This window comes from Oncorhynchus gorbuscha, linkage group LG14, assembly GCF_021184085.1.
Source record: "Oncorhynchus gorbuscha isolate QuinsamMale2020 ecotype Even-year linkage group LG14, OgorEven_v1.0, whole genome shotgun sequence".
NCBI classification, from domain to species: Eukaryota; Metazoa; Chordata; class Actinopteri; order Salmoniformes; family Salmonidae; genus Oncorhynchus; species Oncorhynchus gorbuscha.
The window spans coordinates 29,369,823-29,385,904 of NC_060186.1; the positions used below are offsets into that span (position 1 = coordinate 29,369,823).

At 44.6% G+C, this 16,082-nt stretch overlaps 1 protein-coding gene across 1 annotated transcript; it reads left to right on the forward strand.

Annotated features, from left to right (window-relative positions):
- Nucleotides 1-11,019: 11,019 nt before the first annotated feature.
- ripply1 (ripply transcriptional repressor 1) lies at nucleotides 11,020-14,732 on the forward strand. The gene is made up of 4 exons (XM_046299507.1): nucleotides 11,020-12,037; nucleotides 12,409-12,487; nucleotides 13,670-13,758; nucleotides 14,121-14,732. The coding sequence occupies exons 1-4, from the start codon at nucleotides 11,946-11,948 to the stop codon at nucleotides 14,326-14,328; spliced, it is 468 nt and encodes a 155-aa protein (XP_046155463.1). The 5' UTR covers nucleotides 11,020-11,945; the 3' UTR covers nucleotides 14,329-14,732.
- The last annotated feature ends 1,350 nt before the right edge of the window (nucleotides 14,733-16,082 follow it).

Sequence of the window (16,082 nt, forward strand, 5' to 3'; positions counted from 1 at the left end):
GTCAATTCAGACAAATCAGGAGATTGAAAATTGACAGTTATTTTCAGTGTGGACTTTTCAAAACATTAATTGAATTTGATTTCATATGGTCTTTTTAAATAATTTATTGAGTTTTAATCGAATTTCAAATCATGCCCTGAATTGAATGAATTCAAATAGAATTGACCTGGGCTGTACATGTAAAGTAATTACTTACAATCTGCCGATGTAACTCACTACCATATTAGACCACTCCATAAAAGCAGATCAGTGTTGGTGAGCACACTTTCCACATTACTCTCACTATATCTGAAGCCATAGAGCTCAAACTACCCACTTTCTCTCCATGCCAAGCCAACCCAGACACCAAGACATCCCTGAACTCATTCTGGCCAAGGCTACAGGCCTACAAGGCCGACTTCACAGCAATCTGACGTGTTTTTATTTAACCTGATCGCCCCAAAGTCCCCAAAAGGGACTGAGAGGATTATGTACGTATCCTAAGCTTTGTTTAGCTCAAAAATGTTATCACCACCACCACAATTATTTTAAGTTTTGCCTAGATAAGGGTCATATTGACCTTGTGAAAGGAACATATGTACATAAAACAAAAGAGCAGTTGGTCACCAATTACTGGCATTCCACACCATGGGGGAGAGAGAGGCTTTTGGGGAGGAGAAGGGAGGGGGATTCTCTGTGCCTCTACTATCTATCAGCAAATGTGAAAACAGTGGGACACATACACACACAGATGAGCAAAGTAAACAAGCTGTGCCATTCGATTGTTGTTGTAAGGCTCTATTTTAGAGATCAGATATCCGGACAGCTTTTGTCTAAATGCTAGTACTATTTGTTGAAGTCAGGTGACTTGACCATAGCCTGTTCTGGTGACGACCTTCCAGCCTTCTAGAACACATTATAATCTTCTTAGAATAGAAAGAGACAATAAATGATCTGGAATACTTCAGGATGACTGTTGGTTTTGTTGGACAGCTCTCTATTCCACATCAGTCGGCATTAGTCTGTCTTTTCTGGTCAAGACCTTAGTCATCCTCTGAGCATCGTCATAGAATAGAATAGAAAGATCAACTAAATGATCCAGAATACTTATGTGTGGCCCTTTGGAGCCTGTTGGATGAGTCTCTTTCTTTGCTCTTGTATTCATCTGCTGACTGTCATCAGTGAGAAAAGACAATCCCTTTCCTTGTAATGGATATTACTAATCATATCTTGTCACAACGTATTTGTAAACCATGGGAAAATGTGTTACCATGATAAGCATGCAATTATTATTTTCTGAAATGTCTATTGAAGTTTAATTTAGTTTCTCCCCTAGATGTTAGGTCCTTGCTATCCGGGTTCCTTGGGATGTCCCATTGAAGTTGAAATGTAAAATGATTAAGGTAAGGGTTTAGGTTAGGAAATAGTTATGATTATGGTTAGGATTGGGGTAAGGGTTTAGGGTAGGGAGGTCCCAATGTGAAAAAAACAGGGGTTTCATTCATGTTTAAATCCTAGATTTTGGACAGAATTAGCCTTTCATTTCTCAAGCATTGCCTGAAGTGCAATCATGTCACTGTTTTCTGCGTTTTTAACGTGAATTCGTATGTAATCATTGTAATGTAATTAACGCAACCAGTCCAACGATGTTGGTGCATGCTGCAAGTTGAAAAGATAGTGTCCTCCTGATAATTATCAACTGGTTACGCTGATAGCGCGTTCGAGTGTTCTGAGTAATCGTATAAATCCGCATGTCCCTATCCATTTGTTCCGTTTGCGCCAGTTTGCTGTCTCGGCGGGAGTTGCTGGGCTCCAGGTTTGCTTTTCCAGAGGAAACCGTAACGCGGCTATTAGAACCATTAGGACCATTAGAGCACGGCGGTGAGTATTCTCACACCTGGATAGGCTATGACACGTGCGCTCTGGATAACACTATTGGCTTTGAATAGGGCTAGTCACTACTTTGACATTTACAGGGAAAATGTTTGATAAAGACAAAGCCCTAATATATACATATATATATATATATATACACACCTTAGCCAAATTACATTTTAACTTAAATTTTCACAATTCCTGACATTTAATCCTAATACATATTCCCTGTTTTAGGTCAGTTAGGATCACCACGTTATTTTTAGAATGTGAAATGTCAGAATAATAGTAGAGAGAATGATTTATTTCAGCTTTCATTTCTTTAATCACATTCCCAGTGGGTCAGAAGTTTACATACACTCAATTAGCATTTCCTATACATTGTTTCACTTGGGTCAAATGTTTCGGGTAGCCTTCCACAAGCTTCCCACAATAAATTGGGTGAATTTTGGCTCATTCCTCCTGACAGAGCTGGTGTAACTGAGTCAGGTTTGTTGGCCTCCTTGCAAACACACGCTTTTTCAGTTCTGCCCACAAATTTTCTATAGGATGGAAGTCAGGGCTTTGTGATGGCCACTCCAATACCTTGCCTTTGATGTCCTTAAGCCATTTTGCCACAACATTGGAAGTACGCTTGGGGAAATTGTCCATTTGGAAGACCCATTTGCGACCAAGCTTTAACTTCCTGACTGATGTCTTGAGATGTTGCTTCAATATATCCACGTAATTTTCCACCTCATGATGCCATCTATTTTGTGAAGTGTACTAGTCGCTCCTCCAGCAAAGCACCCCCACAACATAATGCTGCCACCCCCGTGCATCACGGTTGGGATGGTGTTCTTCAGCTTGCAAGCCTCCCCTTTTCCCTCCAAACATAACGATGGTCATTATGGCCAAACAGTTGTATTTTTGTTTCATCAGACCAGAGGACATTTCTCCAAAAAGTACAATCTTTGTCCCGATGTGCAGTTGCAAACCGTAGTCTGTCTTTTTTTATGGCGGTTTTGGAGCAGTGGCTTCTTCCTTGCTGAGCGGCCTTTCAGCTTATGTCGATATAGGACTCATTTTGCTGTGGATATAAATACTTTTGTACCTGTTTCCTCCAGCATCTTCACAAGGTCCTTTGCTGTTGTTCTGGGATTGATTTGCACTTTTTGCACAAAAGTGTGTTCATCTCTAGGAGACAAAACACGTCTCCTGCCTGAGCGGTATGACGGCTGAGTGGTCCCATGGTGTTTATACTTGCGTGTTATTGTTTGTATTGATGAACGTGGTACCTTCAGCCATTTGGAAATTGCTCCCAAGGATGAACCAGAATATCTATCATTTTTTTCTAAGCTCTTGGCTGATTTCTTTTGTTTTTCCCATGGCGTCAAGCAAAGAGACACAGTTTGAAAGTAGGCCTTTGAAATACATCCACAGGTACACCTCCAATTGACTCAAATTATGTAAAGTAGCCTATCAGAAGCTTCTAAAGCCATGACATGATTTTCTGGAATTATCCAAGCTGTTTAAAGGCACGGTCAACTTAGTCTATGTAAACTTCTGACCCACTGGAATTGTGATACAGTGAATTATAAGTGAAATAATCTGTCTGTAAACAATTGTTGGAAAAATGACTTATGTCATGCACGAAGTAGATGTCCTAACCGACTTGCCAAAACTATAGTTTGTTAACAAGAAATGTGTGGAGTGGTTGAAAAACGAGTTTTAATGACTCCAACCTAAGTGTATGTAAACTTCCCGATTTCAACTATATATATATATATACATTTCAAATTCAGTATTTCAATATATATTATATATATATTTCAATATATATATATACAGTGCCTTGCGAAAGTATGCGGCCCCCTTCCGGGGACTTCCGGGTTGGAGCGAGCGGTCGCATCCGCATTTCGCTCCGCAGGTAGTATAACCTTTTCATTACATTTCATTACATTTCATTATAGCACAACGGTTTGTTTTGTCTAATCTTAGCAATTTCTTCTTAGCTAGCTACATAGCCGTCTTTGTATCAAAGATAATTGCGTAATTATCGTATTTCGCCGTCCTAACGTAGTCTTCACTAGCCAGCTAGCTAACGTCCACCGATTAGCTGCACTGTTACACTCAACTGAACGACTTGATTAGTGTAGTGTTAGCTAGCTACATAGCTGTCTTTGCTGTCTTCGTATCCAAGATAATTGTGTAGTTTAGAGTATGTAGTCTTAGAGTGATTATCTTAATTTACCGAGGTTAGCTAGCCAGCTATTTGTCGTCCTTAACGTAGGAGACTCTGCTAGCTAGCCAACAGCTAGCCGACAGCTAGCCAACAGCTAGCCAACGTCTACCGAATAGACTCACAACCCGGTCGCATTCACAGGTAGTATCACATTTTCATTTCATTTCATTACAGTACAATGGTTTGATTTGTTTGATCGTAGCTAGCTACATAGCTAGCTACATAGCCGTCTTTGTATCAAAGATAATTGTGTAGTCTAGAGCGATTTTCTAGGTTAGCTAGCCAGCTATTGTCGTTCTTTTAACGCAACGTAACGTAAACAACACTGCTAGCTAGCCAGCTAGCCCCCGAATAGCAGTACTGTCGAAACTATTACACTCAACGGAACGACTTGATTAGTGTAGTGTCAACAACGCACCCACTGCCAGCTAGACTACTTCAGCAGTACTGTATCATTTTAATCATTTTAGTCAATAAGATTCTTGCTACGTAAGCTTAACTTTCTGAACATTCGAGACGTGTAGTCCACTTGTCATTCCAATCTCCTTTGCATTAGCGTAGCCTCTTCTGTAGCCTGTCAACTATGTGTCTGTCTATCCCTGTTCTCTCCTCTCTGCACAGACCATACAAACGCTCCACACCGCGTGGCCGCGGCCACCCTAATCTGGTGGTCCCAGCGCGCACGACCCACGAGGAGTTCCAGGTCTCCGGTAGCCTCTGGAACTGCCGATCTGCGGTCAACAAGGCAGAGTTCATCTCAGCCTATGCCTCCCTCCAGTCCCTCGACTTCTTGGCACTGACGGAAACATGGATCACCACAGACAACACTGCTACTCCTACTGCTCTCTCTTCGTCCGCCCACGTGTTCTCGCACACCCCGAGAGCTTCTGGTCAGCGGGGTGGTGGCGCCGGGATCCTCATCTCTCCCAAGTGGTCATTCTCTCTTTCTCCCCTTACCCATCTGTCTATCGCCTCCTTTGAATTCCATGCTGTCACAGTTACCAGCCCTTACAAGCTTAACAACGGCTCACCTCTCACAGTTCTGGGCGACTTTAACCTCCCCACGTCTACCTTTGACTCATTCCTCTCTGCCTCCTTCTTTCCACTCCTCTCCTCTTTTGACCTGACCCTCTCACCTTCCCCCCCTACTCACAAGGCAGGCAATACGCTCGACCTCATCTTTACTAGATGCTGTTCTTCCACTAACCTCATTGCAACTCCCCTCCAAGTCTCCGACCACTACCTTGTATCCTTTTCCCTCTCACTCTCATCCAACACCTCCCACACTGCCCCTACTCGGATGGTATCGCGCCGTCCCAACCTTCGCTCTCTCTCCCCCGCTACTCTCTCCTCTTCCATCCTATCATTTCTTCCCTCTGCTCAAACCTTCTCCAACCTATCTCCTGAATCTGCCTCCTCAACCCTCCTCTCCTCCCTCTCTGCATCCTTTGACTCTCTATGTCCCCTATCCTCCAGGCCGGCTCGGTCCTCCCCTCCCGCTCCGTGGCTCGATGACTCATTGCGAGCTCACAGAACAGGGCTCCGGGCAGCCGAGCGGAAATGGAGGAAAACTCGCCTCCCTGCAGACCTGGCATCCTTTCACTCCCTCCTCTCTACATTTTCCTCCTCTGTCTCTGCTGCTAAAGCCACTTTCTACCACTCTAAATTCCAAGCATCTGCCTCTAACCCTAGGAAGCTCTTTGCCACCTTCTCCTCCCTCCTGAATCCTCCTCCCCCCTCCTCCCTCTCTGCAGATGACTTCGTCAACCATTTTGAAAAGAAGGCCGACGACATCCGATCCTCGTTTGCTAAGTCAAACGACACCGCTGGTTCTGCTCACACTGCCCTACCCTGTGCTCTGACCTCTTTCTCCCCTCTCTCTCCAGATGAAATCTCGCGTCTTGTGATGGCCGGCCGCCCAACAACCTGCCCGCTTGACCCTATCCCCTCCTCTCTTCTCCAGACCATTTCCGGAGACCTTCTCCCTTACCTCACCTCGCTCATCAACTCATCCCTGACCGCTGGCTACGTCCCTTCCATCTTCAAGAGAGCGAGAGTTGCACCCCTTCTGAAAAAACCTACACTCGATCCCTCCGATGTCAACAATTACAGACCAGTATCCCTTCTTTCTTTTCTCTCCAAAACTCTTGAACGTGCCGTCCTTGGCCAGCTCTCCCGCTATCTCTCTCTGAATGACGTTCTTGATCCAAATCAGTCAGGTTTCAAGACTAGTCATTCAACTGAGACTGCTCTCCTCTGTATCACGGAGGCGCTCCGCACTGCTAAAGCTAACTCTCTCTCCTCTGCTCTCATCCTTCTAGATCTATCGGCTGCCTTCGATACTGTCAACCATCAGATCCTCCTCTCCACCCTCTCCGAGTTGGGCATCTCCGGCGCGACCCACGCTTGGATTGCGTCCTACCTGACAGGTCGCTCCTACCAGGTGGTGTGGCGAGAATCTGTCTCCTCACCACGCGCTCTCACCACTGGTGTCCCCCAGGGCTCTGTTCTAGGCCCTCTCCTATTCTCGCTATACACCAAGTCACTTGGCTCTGTCATAACCTCACATGGTCTCTCCTATCATTGCTATGCAGACGACACACAATTCATCTTCTCCTTTCCCCCTTCTGATGACCAGGTGGCGAATCGCATCTCTGCATGTCTGGCAGACATGTCGTTCTCAACCAACATCAAGGCGGTGGCCCGTTCCTGTAGGTTCATGCTCTACAACATCCGTCTGGTGTTCAACCTTCCCAAGTTCTCTCACGTCACCCCGCTCCTCCGTTCTCTCCACTGGCTTCCAGTTGAAGCTCGCATCCGCTACAAGACCATGGTGCTTGCCTACGGAGCTGTGAGGGGAACGGCACCTCAGTACCTCCAGGCTCTGATCAGGCCCTACACCCAAACAAGGGCACTGCGTTCATCCACCTCTGGCCTGCTCGCCTCCCTACCACTGAGGAAGTACAGCTCCCGCTCAGCCCAGTCAAAACTGTTCGCTGCTCTGGCCCCCCCAATGGTGGAACAAACTCCCTCACGACGCCAGGACAGCGGAGTCAATCACCACCTTCCGGAGACACCTGAAACCCCACCTCTTTAAGGAATACCTAGGATAGGATAAGTAATCCCTCTCACCCCCCCCCCCCTTTAAGATTTAGATGCACTATTGTAAAGTGACTGTTCCACTGGATGTCATAAGGTGAATGCACCAATTTGTAAGTCGCTCTGGATAAGAGCGTCTGCTAAATGACTTAAATGTAATGTAATAATTTTGCACGCCCAATTTTTCAGTTTTTGATTTGTTAAAAAAGTTTGAAATATCCAATAAATGTCATTCCACTTCATGATTGTGTCCCACTTGTTGTTGATTCTTCATAAAAACTACAGTTTTATATCTTTATGTTTGAAGCCTGAAATGTGGCAAAAGGTCGCAAAGTTCAAGGGGGCCGAATACTTTCGCAAGGCACTGTAGGTAGAGGTAAAGTTACTATGCATGGATAATAAACAAAGAGTAGCAGCAGTGTAAAAATATGGGTTAAGAGGGGGACAATGCAAATATTCCGGGGAGCCATGTGATTAGCTCTTCAGGATTCTTATGGCTTGGGGTTAGAAGCTGTTAAGAAGCCTTCTGGACCTAGACTTGGTGCTCCGGTACCGCTTGCCGTGCGGTAGCACAGATTACAGTCTATAGCTAGGGTGGCTGGAGTCTTTGGCAATTTTTTGGGCCTTCCTCTGACACCGCCTGGTATAGAGGTCCTGGATGGCAGGAAGCTTGGCCCCAGTGATATACTGGGCCGTACGACTACCCTCGGTAGTGTCTTGCGGTTGGAGGTCAAGCAGTTGCCATACCAGGCGGTGATGCCACCAGTCAGGATGCTCTCGATGGTGCAGCTGTAGAACTTTTTGAGAATCCATGACAAATCCTTTCAGTCTCCTGAGGGGAAATAGGCACTGTCGTGCCCCCTTGGTGTGTTTGGACCATGATAGTTTGTTGGTGATGTGGACACCAAGGAACTTGAAGCTTGCAACCTAATCCACGAAAGACCAGTTGATGAGAATGGGGGGGGTTGCTCATCCTCCTTTTTCTGTAGTTTACAATTATCTCCTTTGCCTTGATCGCATTGAGAGAGTGTTTGTTACCCTGGCACCACACTGCTAGGTCTCTGACCTCCTCCCTATAGGCTGTCTCATCATTGTCCATGATCAGGCCAACCACTGTTGTGTCGTCAGCAAACTTATTGATGGTGTTGGAGTCGTGCTTGTACAGGAGGGGACTGAGCACGCACCCCTTAGGGGCCCCCATGTTGAGCATCAGCGTAGCAGATGTGTTGTATCTACCCTTACCACCTGGGGGCTGCCTGTCAGGAAGTCCAGGATCCAGTTGCAGAGGGGGGTGTTAAGTCCCAGGGTCCTTAGCTCAGTGATGAGCTTCGAGGGCACTATGGTGTTGAACGCTGAGCTGTAGTCAATGAATAGCATTCTCACGTAGGTGTTCCTTTTGTCTAGGTGGGAAAGGACAGTGTGGAGTGCAATAAAGATTGCATCATCTGTCGATCTGTTTGGGTGGTATGCAAATTGGAGTGGGTCTAGGGTTTCTGGGATAATGGTGTTGATGTGAGCCATGACCAGCCATTCAAAGCACTTCATGGCTACAGATGTGAGTACTACGGGTCGGTAGTCATTTAGGCAGTTTACCTTGGTGTTCTTGGGCACAGGCACTATGGTGGTCTGCTTGAAACATGTTGGTATTAAAGATATGGTCAAGGACAGGTTGAAAATGTCAGTGAAGACACTTGCCAGTTGGTCAGCGCATGCTCGGAGTACATGTCCTGGTAATCCGTTTGGCCCTGCGGCCTTGTGAATGTTGACCTGTTTATAGGTCTTACTCACATTGGCTACAGAGAACGGGATCACATCGTCCGGAACAGCTGATGCTCTCATGTATGCTTCAGTGTTGCTTTCCTCAAAGCGAGCATAGTCACTGGACAGCTCCCGGCTGTGCTTCCCTTTGTAGTCGGTAATAGTTAGCTAGCTGTTGACAAATAGACACAGACCCCTTGTCTTACTGGAGGCAGCTGTTCTAACTTGCTGATGGACCGAAAACACAGCCAACTGTATGTTATCCATGTCGTTGTTCAGCCATGATTCGGTGAAACATAAGATATTACAGTTTTTTATGTTCCGTTGGTAGGATAGTCTTGTTCGGAGCTCATCCATTTTGTTATCCAATGATTGCACGTTGGCTAATAGGACTGATGGTAGAGGGGGATTACTCACTCTGCGTTGTATCCTTACAAGGCAGCCTGACGTACGTTCCGATATCTCCATCTCTTCTTCATGTGAATGACGAGGATTTTGACTTTGTCAGGTGTCTGAAGTAAATCCTTTGCGTCCATCTCATTATAGAAAAAAATAATTGTCCAGTACGAGGTGAGTAATCGCTGTCCTGATACCCAGAAGCTCTTTTCGGTCGTAAGAGACGGTGGCAGAAACATTTATGTACAAAATAACACGAAAAAACACACACAGTAGCACAAATGGTAAGGAGCCCGTACAATGGCAGCCATCTCCGGCGCATTCTCAAAAAATTGTTAAACAAATCTTAATATATATTTTTGATTCTTCAAAGTAGCCACCTTTTGCCTTGATGCATTGCACACTCTTGGCATTCTCTCAACCAGCTTCACCTGGAATTATTTTCCAACAGTCTTGAAGGAGTTCCCACATATGCTGAGCACTTGTTGGCTGCTTTTTCTTCACTCTGCGGTCCAACTCATCCCAAACCCACTCAATTGGGTTGAGGTCAGGTGATTGTGGAGGCCAAGTCATCTGATGCAGCACTCCATCACTCTCCTTCTTGGTCAAACAGCCCTTGCACATCCTGGAGATGTGTTTTGGGTCATTGTCCTGTTGAAAAACAAATGATAGTCTCACTAAGCGCAAATCAGAAGGGATGGTGTATCACTGCAGAATGCTTTGGTAGCCATGCTGGTTAAGTGTGCCTTGGATTCTAAATAAATCACTGACAGTGTCACCAGCAAAGCACCCCCACACCCTCACATTTCCTCCTCCATGCTTCACTGTGGGAACCACACATGCGGAGAACATCTGCATCTCACAAAGACACAGCGGTTGGAACCAAAAATCTCAAATTTGGACTCATCAGACCAAAGGACAGATTTCCACCGGTCTAATGTCCATTGCTCATTTTTCTTGGTCCAAGCCAGTCTCTTCTTATTATCGATGTCCTTTAGTAGTGGTTTCTTTGCAGCAATTGGACCATGAAGGCTTGATTCACGCAGTCTCCTCTGAACAGTTGATGTTGAGATGTGTCTGTTCTTTGAATTCTGTGAAGCATTTATTTCGGCTGCAATCTGAGGTGCAGTTAACTCTAATGAACTTATCCTCTGCAGCTGAGGTAACTCTGGGTATTCGTTTCCTGTGGCAGTCCTCATGAGAGCTAGTTTCATCATAACGCTTGATGGTTTTTGCGACTGCACTTGAAGAAACTTTCAATATTCCTGATTGGCTGAACATCATGTCTTATTGTAATGATGGGCTGTCATTTCTCTTTGCTTATTTGAGCTGTTCTTGTCATAATATGGACTTAGCCCTATTTGGTAAAATACCATCTTCTGTAAACCATCCCTACCTTGTCATAACACAACTGATTGGCTCAAATGCATTAAGAAGGAAAGCAATTCCACAAATGTACTTTTAACAAGGCACACCTGTTAATGCATTCCAGGTGACTACCCCATGAAGCTGGTTGAGAGAATGTCAAGAGTGTGCAAAGCTGTCATCAAGGCAAATGGGGGCATCTATGAAGAATCTCGAATATAACATATATTTTGATTTGTTTAACACTTTTTTGGTTACTACATGATTCCATATGTGTTATTTCATAGTTTTGATGTCTTCACTATTATTCTACAATGTAGAAATAGTCAAAATAAAGAAAAACCCTGGGATGAGTAGGTGTCCAAACGTTTGACTGGTACTGTATAGAAATAAAGTACAGGCTCTGTCATATCAGAGATGATGTCACATTTGAAACTGTGTGGTGTTGTTGATGTCCTTCAAGACAAGTGTTGGATAATTATAAACTGTAGATTATCCTGATAACAGATCAGTTGTAAGCTAAACATGGTTGACGACCTCTGCCTATATGATTTAGGCTACAGGGATTTAGCTAATATAGACTAAATATAGTTTCAGATTAAAAGTAACAATACCAAAACAAAGACTGCATAAGAATGCGGTATATGAGTGCATTGGGAATTCAGACATTTCGCCTGCTCTGTCCATTGGTGTTAGAATTGTCTCTGCTTGGCGGGCCTATCTTTCTTTACCCAATTCGATGGTTGCTCAAACTCTGTTCTTCGTTAATTGGTAAACAATAGGATGACTCCCCCTTATTTGTCCCCCGCTGTCTTTCTCACAGATGGTGTCTCTCTTTCCTCCTCTGTGTTTTTCCAATAACCCTGCCGTAACAGATTTCTCACCCTCTCGCTGCGGGCCACTGTTTGGACAACTGGAGAACTCTTCACAACAAATTGCCCTGACCCACAATCATTTGCCAGACAGGCTCGCCCCCACTGAAGTTGATCTCACCCCCCTACCAATGGTCATTTGGCAGGTCAACTCCTCCCACACTCCCTCCAGATCTCGAGGTCTTTATAAACCGCGGGCGTAGTGGCCAGTTGGACATCCATCTATACTCCTTCTCAGTGTAGCCGTTCCACTGGACAGAAGCGCACCAATAGAGGCTCGCCGCCTATTTACGCCATAGCAGAGCAGATATCGCCGCGTTTATCGCAAAGGGAATATCGTTATTCAGTATAGTATACAAGGGATACCAGCTACAGAAATGAGTACCGCATGTCTGATCGTCAAACAGACGCCCTTCGTTGTTGCTCCGCGTCCCGTAGGGATGGACCCTCGTCCGCAGACAAATGACAGGTAAGCGCTCCAAATAAAATCACAGAATATTCCAGGAATAATATATAGCACTTTTGATGGTGATATCATGTAGTAATCTTTATTTAATAAGTGTAGATCTATATTGACGCGTAAAATGTGCTTTATTATGGCACCACCCAATAGCCTTTTCAGTCATTTTCCAAAAGGAGTCTATTATTTTACATTGATTACTATTATTTTTACGTGGAGGCAATAATATGATCTAACTTAAACTTGTACAGTAGGGTGAATTCATACCAGCATGCACATGTAATTATTCAGAGCACGTTTTCCTTCCACATCCCTTAGTATGTTAATGATCTCTGTTTGATTGACACTACAACCATCCTGCACCGTCTTTCTCTCTGCAGATATGATTCACTATGGAGACCTTGGCTCACAACCAAGAAGGATATGCAAAGGGAATGCCAGAGAAGCAGACAGTCATGTGTAAGTTTATATTAGCCCTAATAATAAGCTCATGTCTGGTCTTTTCTGTTGTGTTGCAGTTCTTTATTAGGTTTGTTCAATATGGGCTACTTAGCCCACCTCAAATGTAGATCACCAGTTTTATAAACAGGAAAATATGAAAGTCGAGAAAAGCAGTGAAAGCATTTAATTTCACATAGAATGTAAGATAGTGCCTGTGTATTTGTGTATAATGTTGATTGAAGCGAGAGAGGAGCTGCAGGATAGCATTTAAGGCAGTGTCCAGGGCCAGGCAGGAGACAGTCAGACAGTCCTGTAGAGGAATGGAGGGAGAGAGGGAGGGCAGTAATTACCATTAGCAGCACTGTTGCAGAGCAGAAGGTGTGAGTGCTTAGCTGTTTTCCTGTCACTGAGCCAATCAACTGAGGCTCAGAGGGTAAGAAGGCATGTCTGTTGCACCCTGTCAGACTGACCCGCAGCACCATATGGCCCTACTGACTGTCTGCGTCCCAAATGGCACCCTATTCCCTATTTAGTGCATTTCTTTGACCAGGGCCAATAGGGCTCTGGTCAGAAAGTAGTTCACTATATCTGAAATAGGGTGCCACTTGGGATGCAGCCTGGCTCTATCCTGAGCTGAGCTGGCCCCACACCTCACAGCGACACCAAAGGCGACAGCCAGAGAGTAGTGCCCTCCAGATATCCTACTAGCTTAGCACTTTCCTGCTGTTTTCCAGAAAAACACTAAACTGGACACCTAAGGGAGGGTTGTCAAGATAGAGCGAGAGGTTAGAGAGAAGTTCAGGTACTTCACACACAGCAAACACCTCTTGTGACTTCCCTAGTTTGGCACCCAACTCCTCCAGCTGGCAGTAACTTGTGTGGTGTGGTTGGCACTGGTGTTGGGTTTTGCTAGGACAGGATATCAGGTCAAGATAGGTGTTTGTGGATTTGTGTTTCTGTCTGGCAGTATGGTGAACTAATGCAGGACAGGAGGAGGTCTAGGTGGTGGTTATGATAGCAGGGCATTTGGTGTTTGTGGATTTATGTTTCTGTCTGGCAGTATAGTGAACTAATGCAGGACAGGAGGAGGTCTAGGTGGTGGTTATGATAGCAGGGCATTTGGTGTTTGTGGATTTGTGTTTTGACAGGACAGTGCGGTAGATAACGCCTAATTCTCTCTCTCTCTCTGTGTATTTACAGCCTTACACCAGACCTACAGACTCCACCCCTGCAGCTCCGGGTCTCTTCCCATTCAATGGGAAGTCCCAGTCCTTCCAGCACCCTGTCAGGTCAGTACCAAGTCCCAATAGGCTACACTCCTGCTCCATTTTAGTTTTAACGTGTCGATACAGATAATATATCTGTATCATTTAGGGCCAAATTATAATTTGAGATATATACATTATTAATATCTCATTCTCACCACAGCATGATTTACTTGAAAGTCAAGAATTGCCTTTGCGGATCTCAAGTTAGGATTTGGCCTTTAGTACGTGTCTGTTTTCAGTCTGAAGCTATTCCAAGGGTTCGGTGTGTTAACATTCCTTGATTCCTTCTACCACTTCGGTCTACTTGTGTGTGTTTTCGTTCTCAGACTAATGGGAAAGGTATCCGTTTTGTTAACGTTTCTTTATTCTTCCCACCACCGCAGACTTTTCTGGCCCAAGTCCAAGTCGTTTGACTACCTGTACAGCGACGGAGAGGCTCTCCTGAGGAACTTCCCTGCCCAGGCCACCATCAGCTTCTACGAGGAGTCAGACAGCGAGGATGACGAGGAGGACGAGGAGTGGGAAGAAGAAATGTACAGCGAGGAAAAGGAGTACCTCAAGCGTCAGTCCCACTACACCAGCTACAACTGAAGTCTAGAGGGTTTCCAATTGGAACAGATGGAACATGGTGATATTCCATAATATCTCTTTGTGGTACCACAGAAAATGATGTCTGGAAGGAGACACCTCTGGCGAGACACCTGGAAGAACCTATATAACTGGAGCTGTCTTCACAGTCAGAAACCATTCTTATTCTATGAATGGAATAACCACTGTCAGTCAGAGTCATAGACTTGTCCTACAGGAGCACAGAGCGATCCAACAAACCATTTATGTCACATATTCAGTAGTACACAGCATGCCGAGCATGCTGCTCTGGCCCCCCAATGGTGGAACAAACTCCCTCACGACGCCAGGACAGCGGAGTCAATCACCACCTTCCGGAGACACCTGAAACCCCACCTCTTTAAGGAATACCTAGGATAGGATAAGTATTCCCCCCCCTTTAAGATTTAGATGCACTATTGTAAAGTGACTGTTCCACTGGATGTCATAAGGTGAATGCACCAATTTGTAAGTCGCTCTGGATAAGAGCGTCTGCTAAATGACTTAAATGTAAAATGTAATTGTAATGTCTTAAGTATTCTAGATTGTTTATCTTACCTCCATGAAAGCAAAGAAGCCTAAGATAAATGTGAATTGTGTAGCCTGTTTCAACTGGTATCTTGTATTGCCACTATGTTGGCATAGGCTCTGTCAAGCAAAGAGTTACATGTATTTCTGTAGCAATACATAGTAATGGAAAGTTGCAAAAAGTAATGTATGCAGTCTTGCTCTAGTACCATATATTAGTCTTCCTCTGGGGCAGTGGAATGTATGCTAAGGATTGTATAACTACATACATTAAATCCCACATTGGGATAGTTTATCTCAGGGTCTGTACCTTGTTTGTGTATTAAAAAAAATATCTATTTGCGTTTTATTTACATATCTAATTTATGATGTACAATTGTATATAGATACATACAGTATATGATTATATATTTCCTATTTTTCAACTTTTTTGTATATTGTCGTCGAAAACACTGTCTAAACAACAGCGGTTAAAATAAAAACCTATTTTGGGAAAAGCAGATTATTTCATCTTGTTATTTTCCTATTGATTACATGATTAGAGAGAAAAACGTTGTTTATGCTCAAAATGGCACCCCAATCCCTTTATAGTGCACTACTTTTGACCAGGGCGCAAAGAGCTCTTTTCAAAAGTAGTCCACTATAGAATAGTGTGCCATTTGGAGCACACACATTATCACTGCAGGTCTGCTGCTGTTGTTGTGAGGGGGATCAGATTCTACTCTCTGTTTTCCCCCTGTTATCTCTCCTCTCCTTTGATCTGTCTATATCTGCTAGTTCTGTGGGACTGGGAAGAGTGGAAGTTCACTACAGTCTCAGAACAAAAGGGTCCAAAAGGGCTCTTCAGCTGTCCCCATAGCAGAACCCTTTTTGGTTCCAGGACGAACCCTTTATAAATTCCTTTCCAAAGAGGATTCCACATGGAACCCAACATAGTTCTACCTGGAACCAAAAAGGGTTCTATTATGTAGACAGCTGAAGAACCTTTTTGGAACCCTTTTTTCTAAGAGTGTAGTACACTATATAGGGTGTCATTTGGGACACATGCTCTTCAGTGTCTCAGGTCGAGGTTGAACTGGTGGAAAGCAGAGAGAGGGCATCCAGGGTTGTGGTCAGAGATTAGGCTCTCTGGGGTCACAGTTCACCGGACGCATTTGCTGTTGTCAGTTTTACCACTTAAGGCCTGACCTGTCACATGACAACCCCAAGCC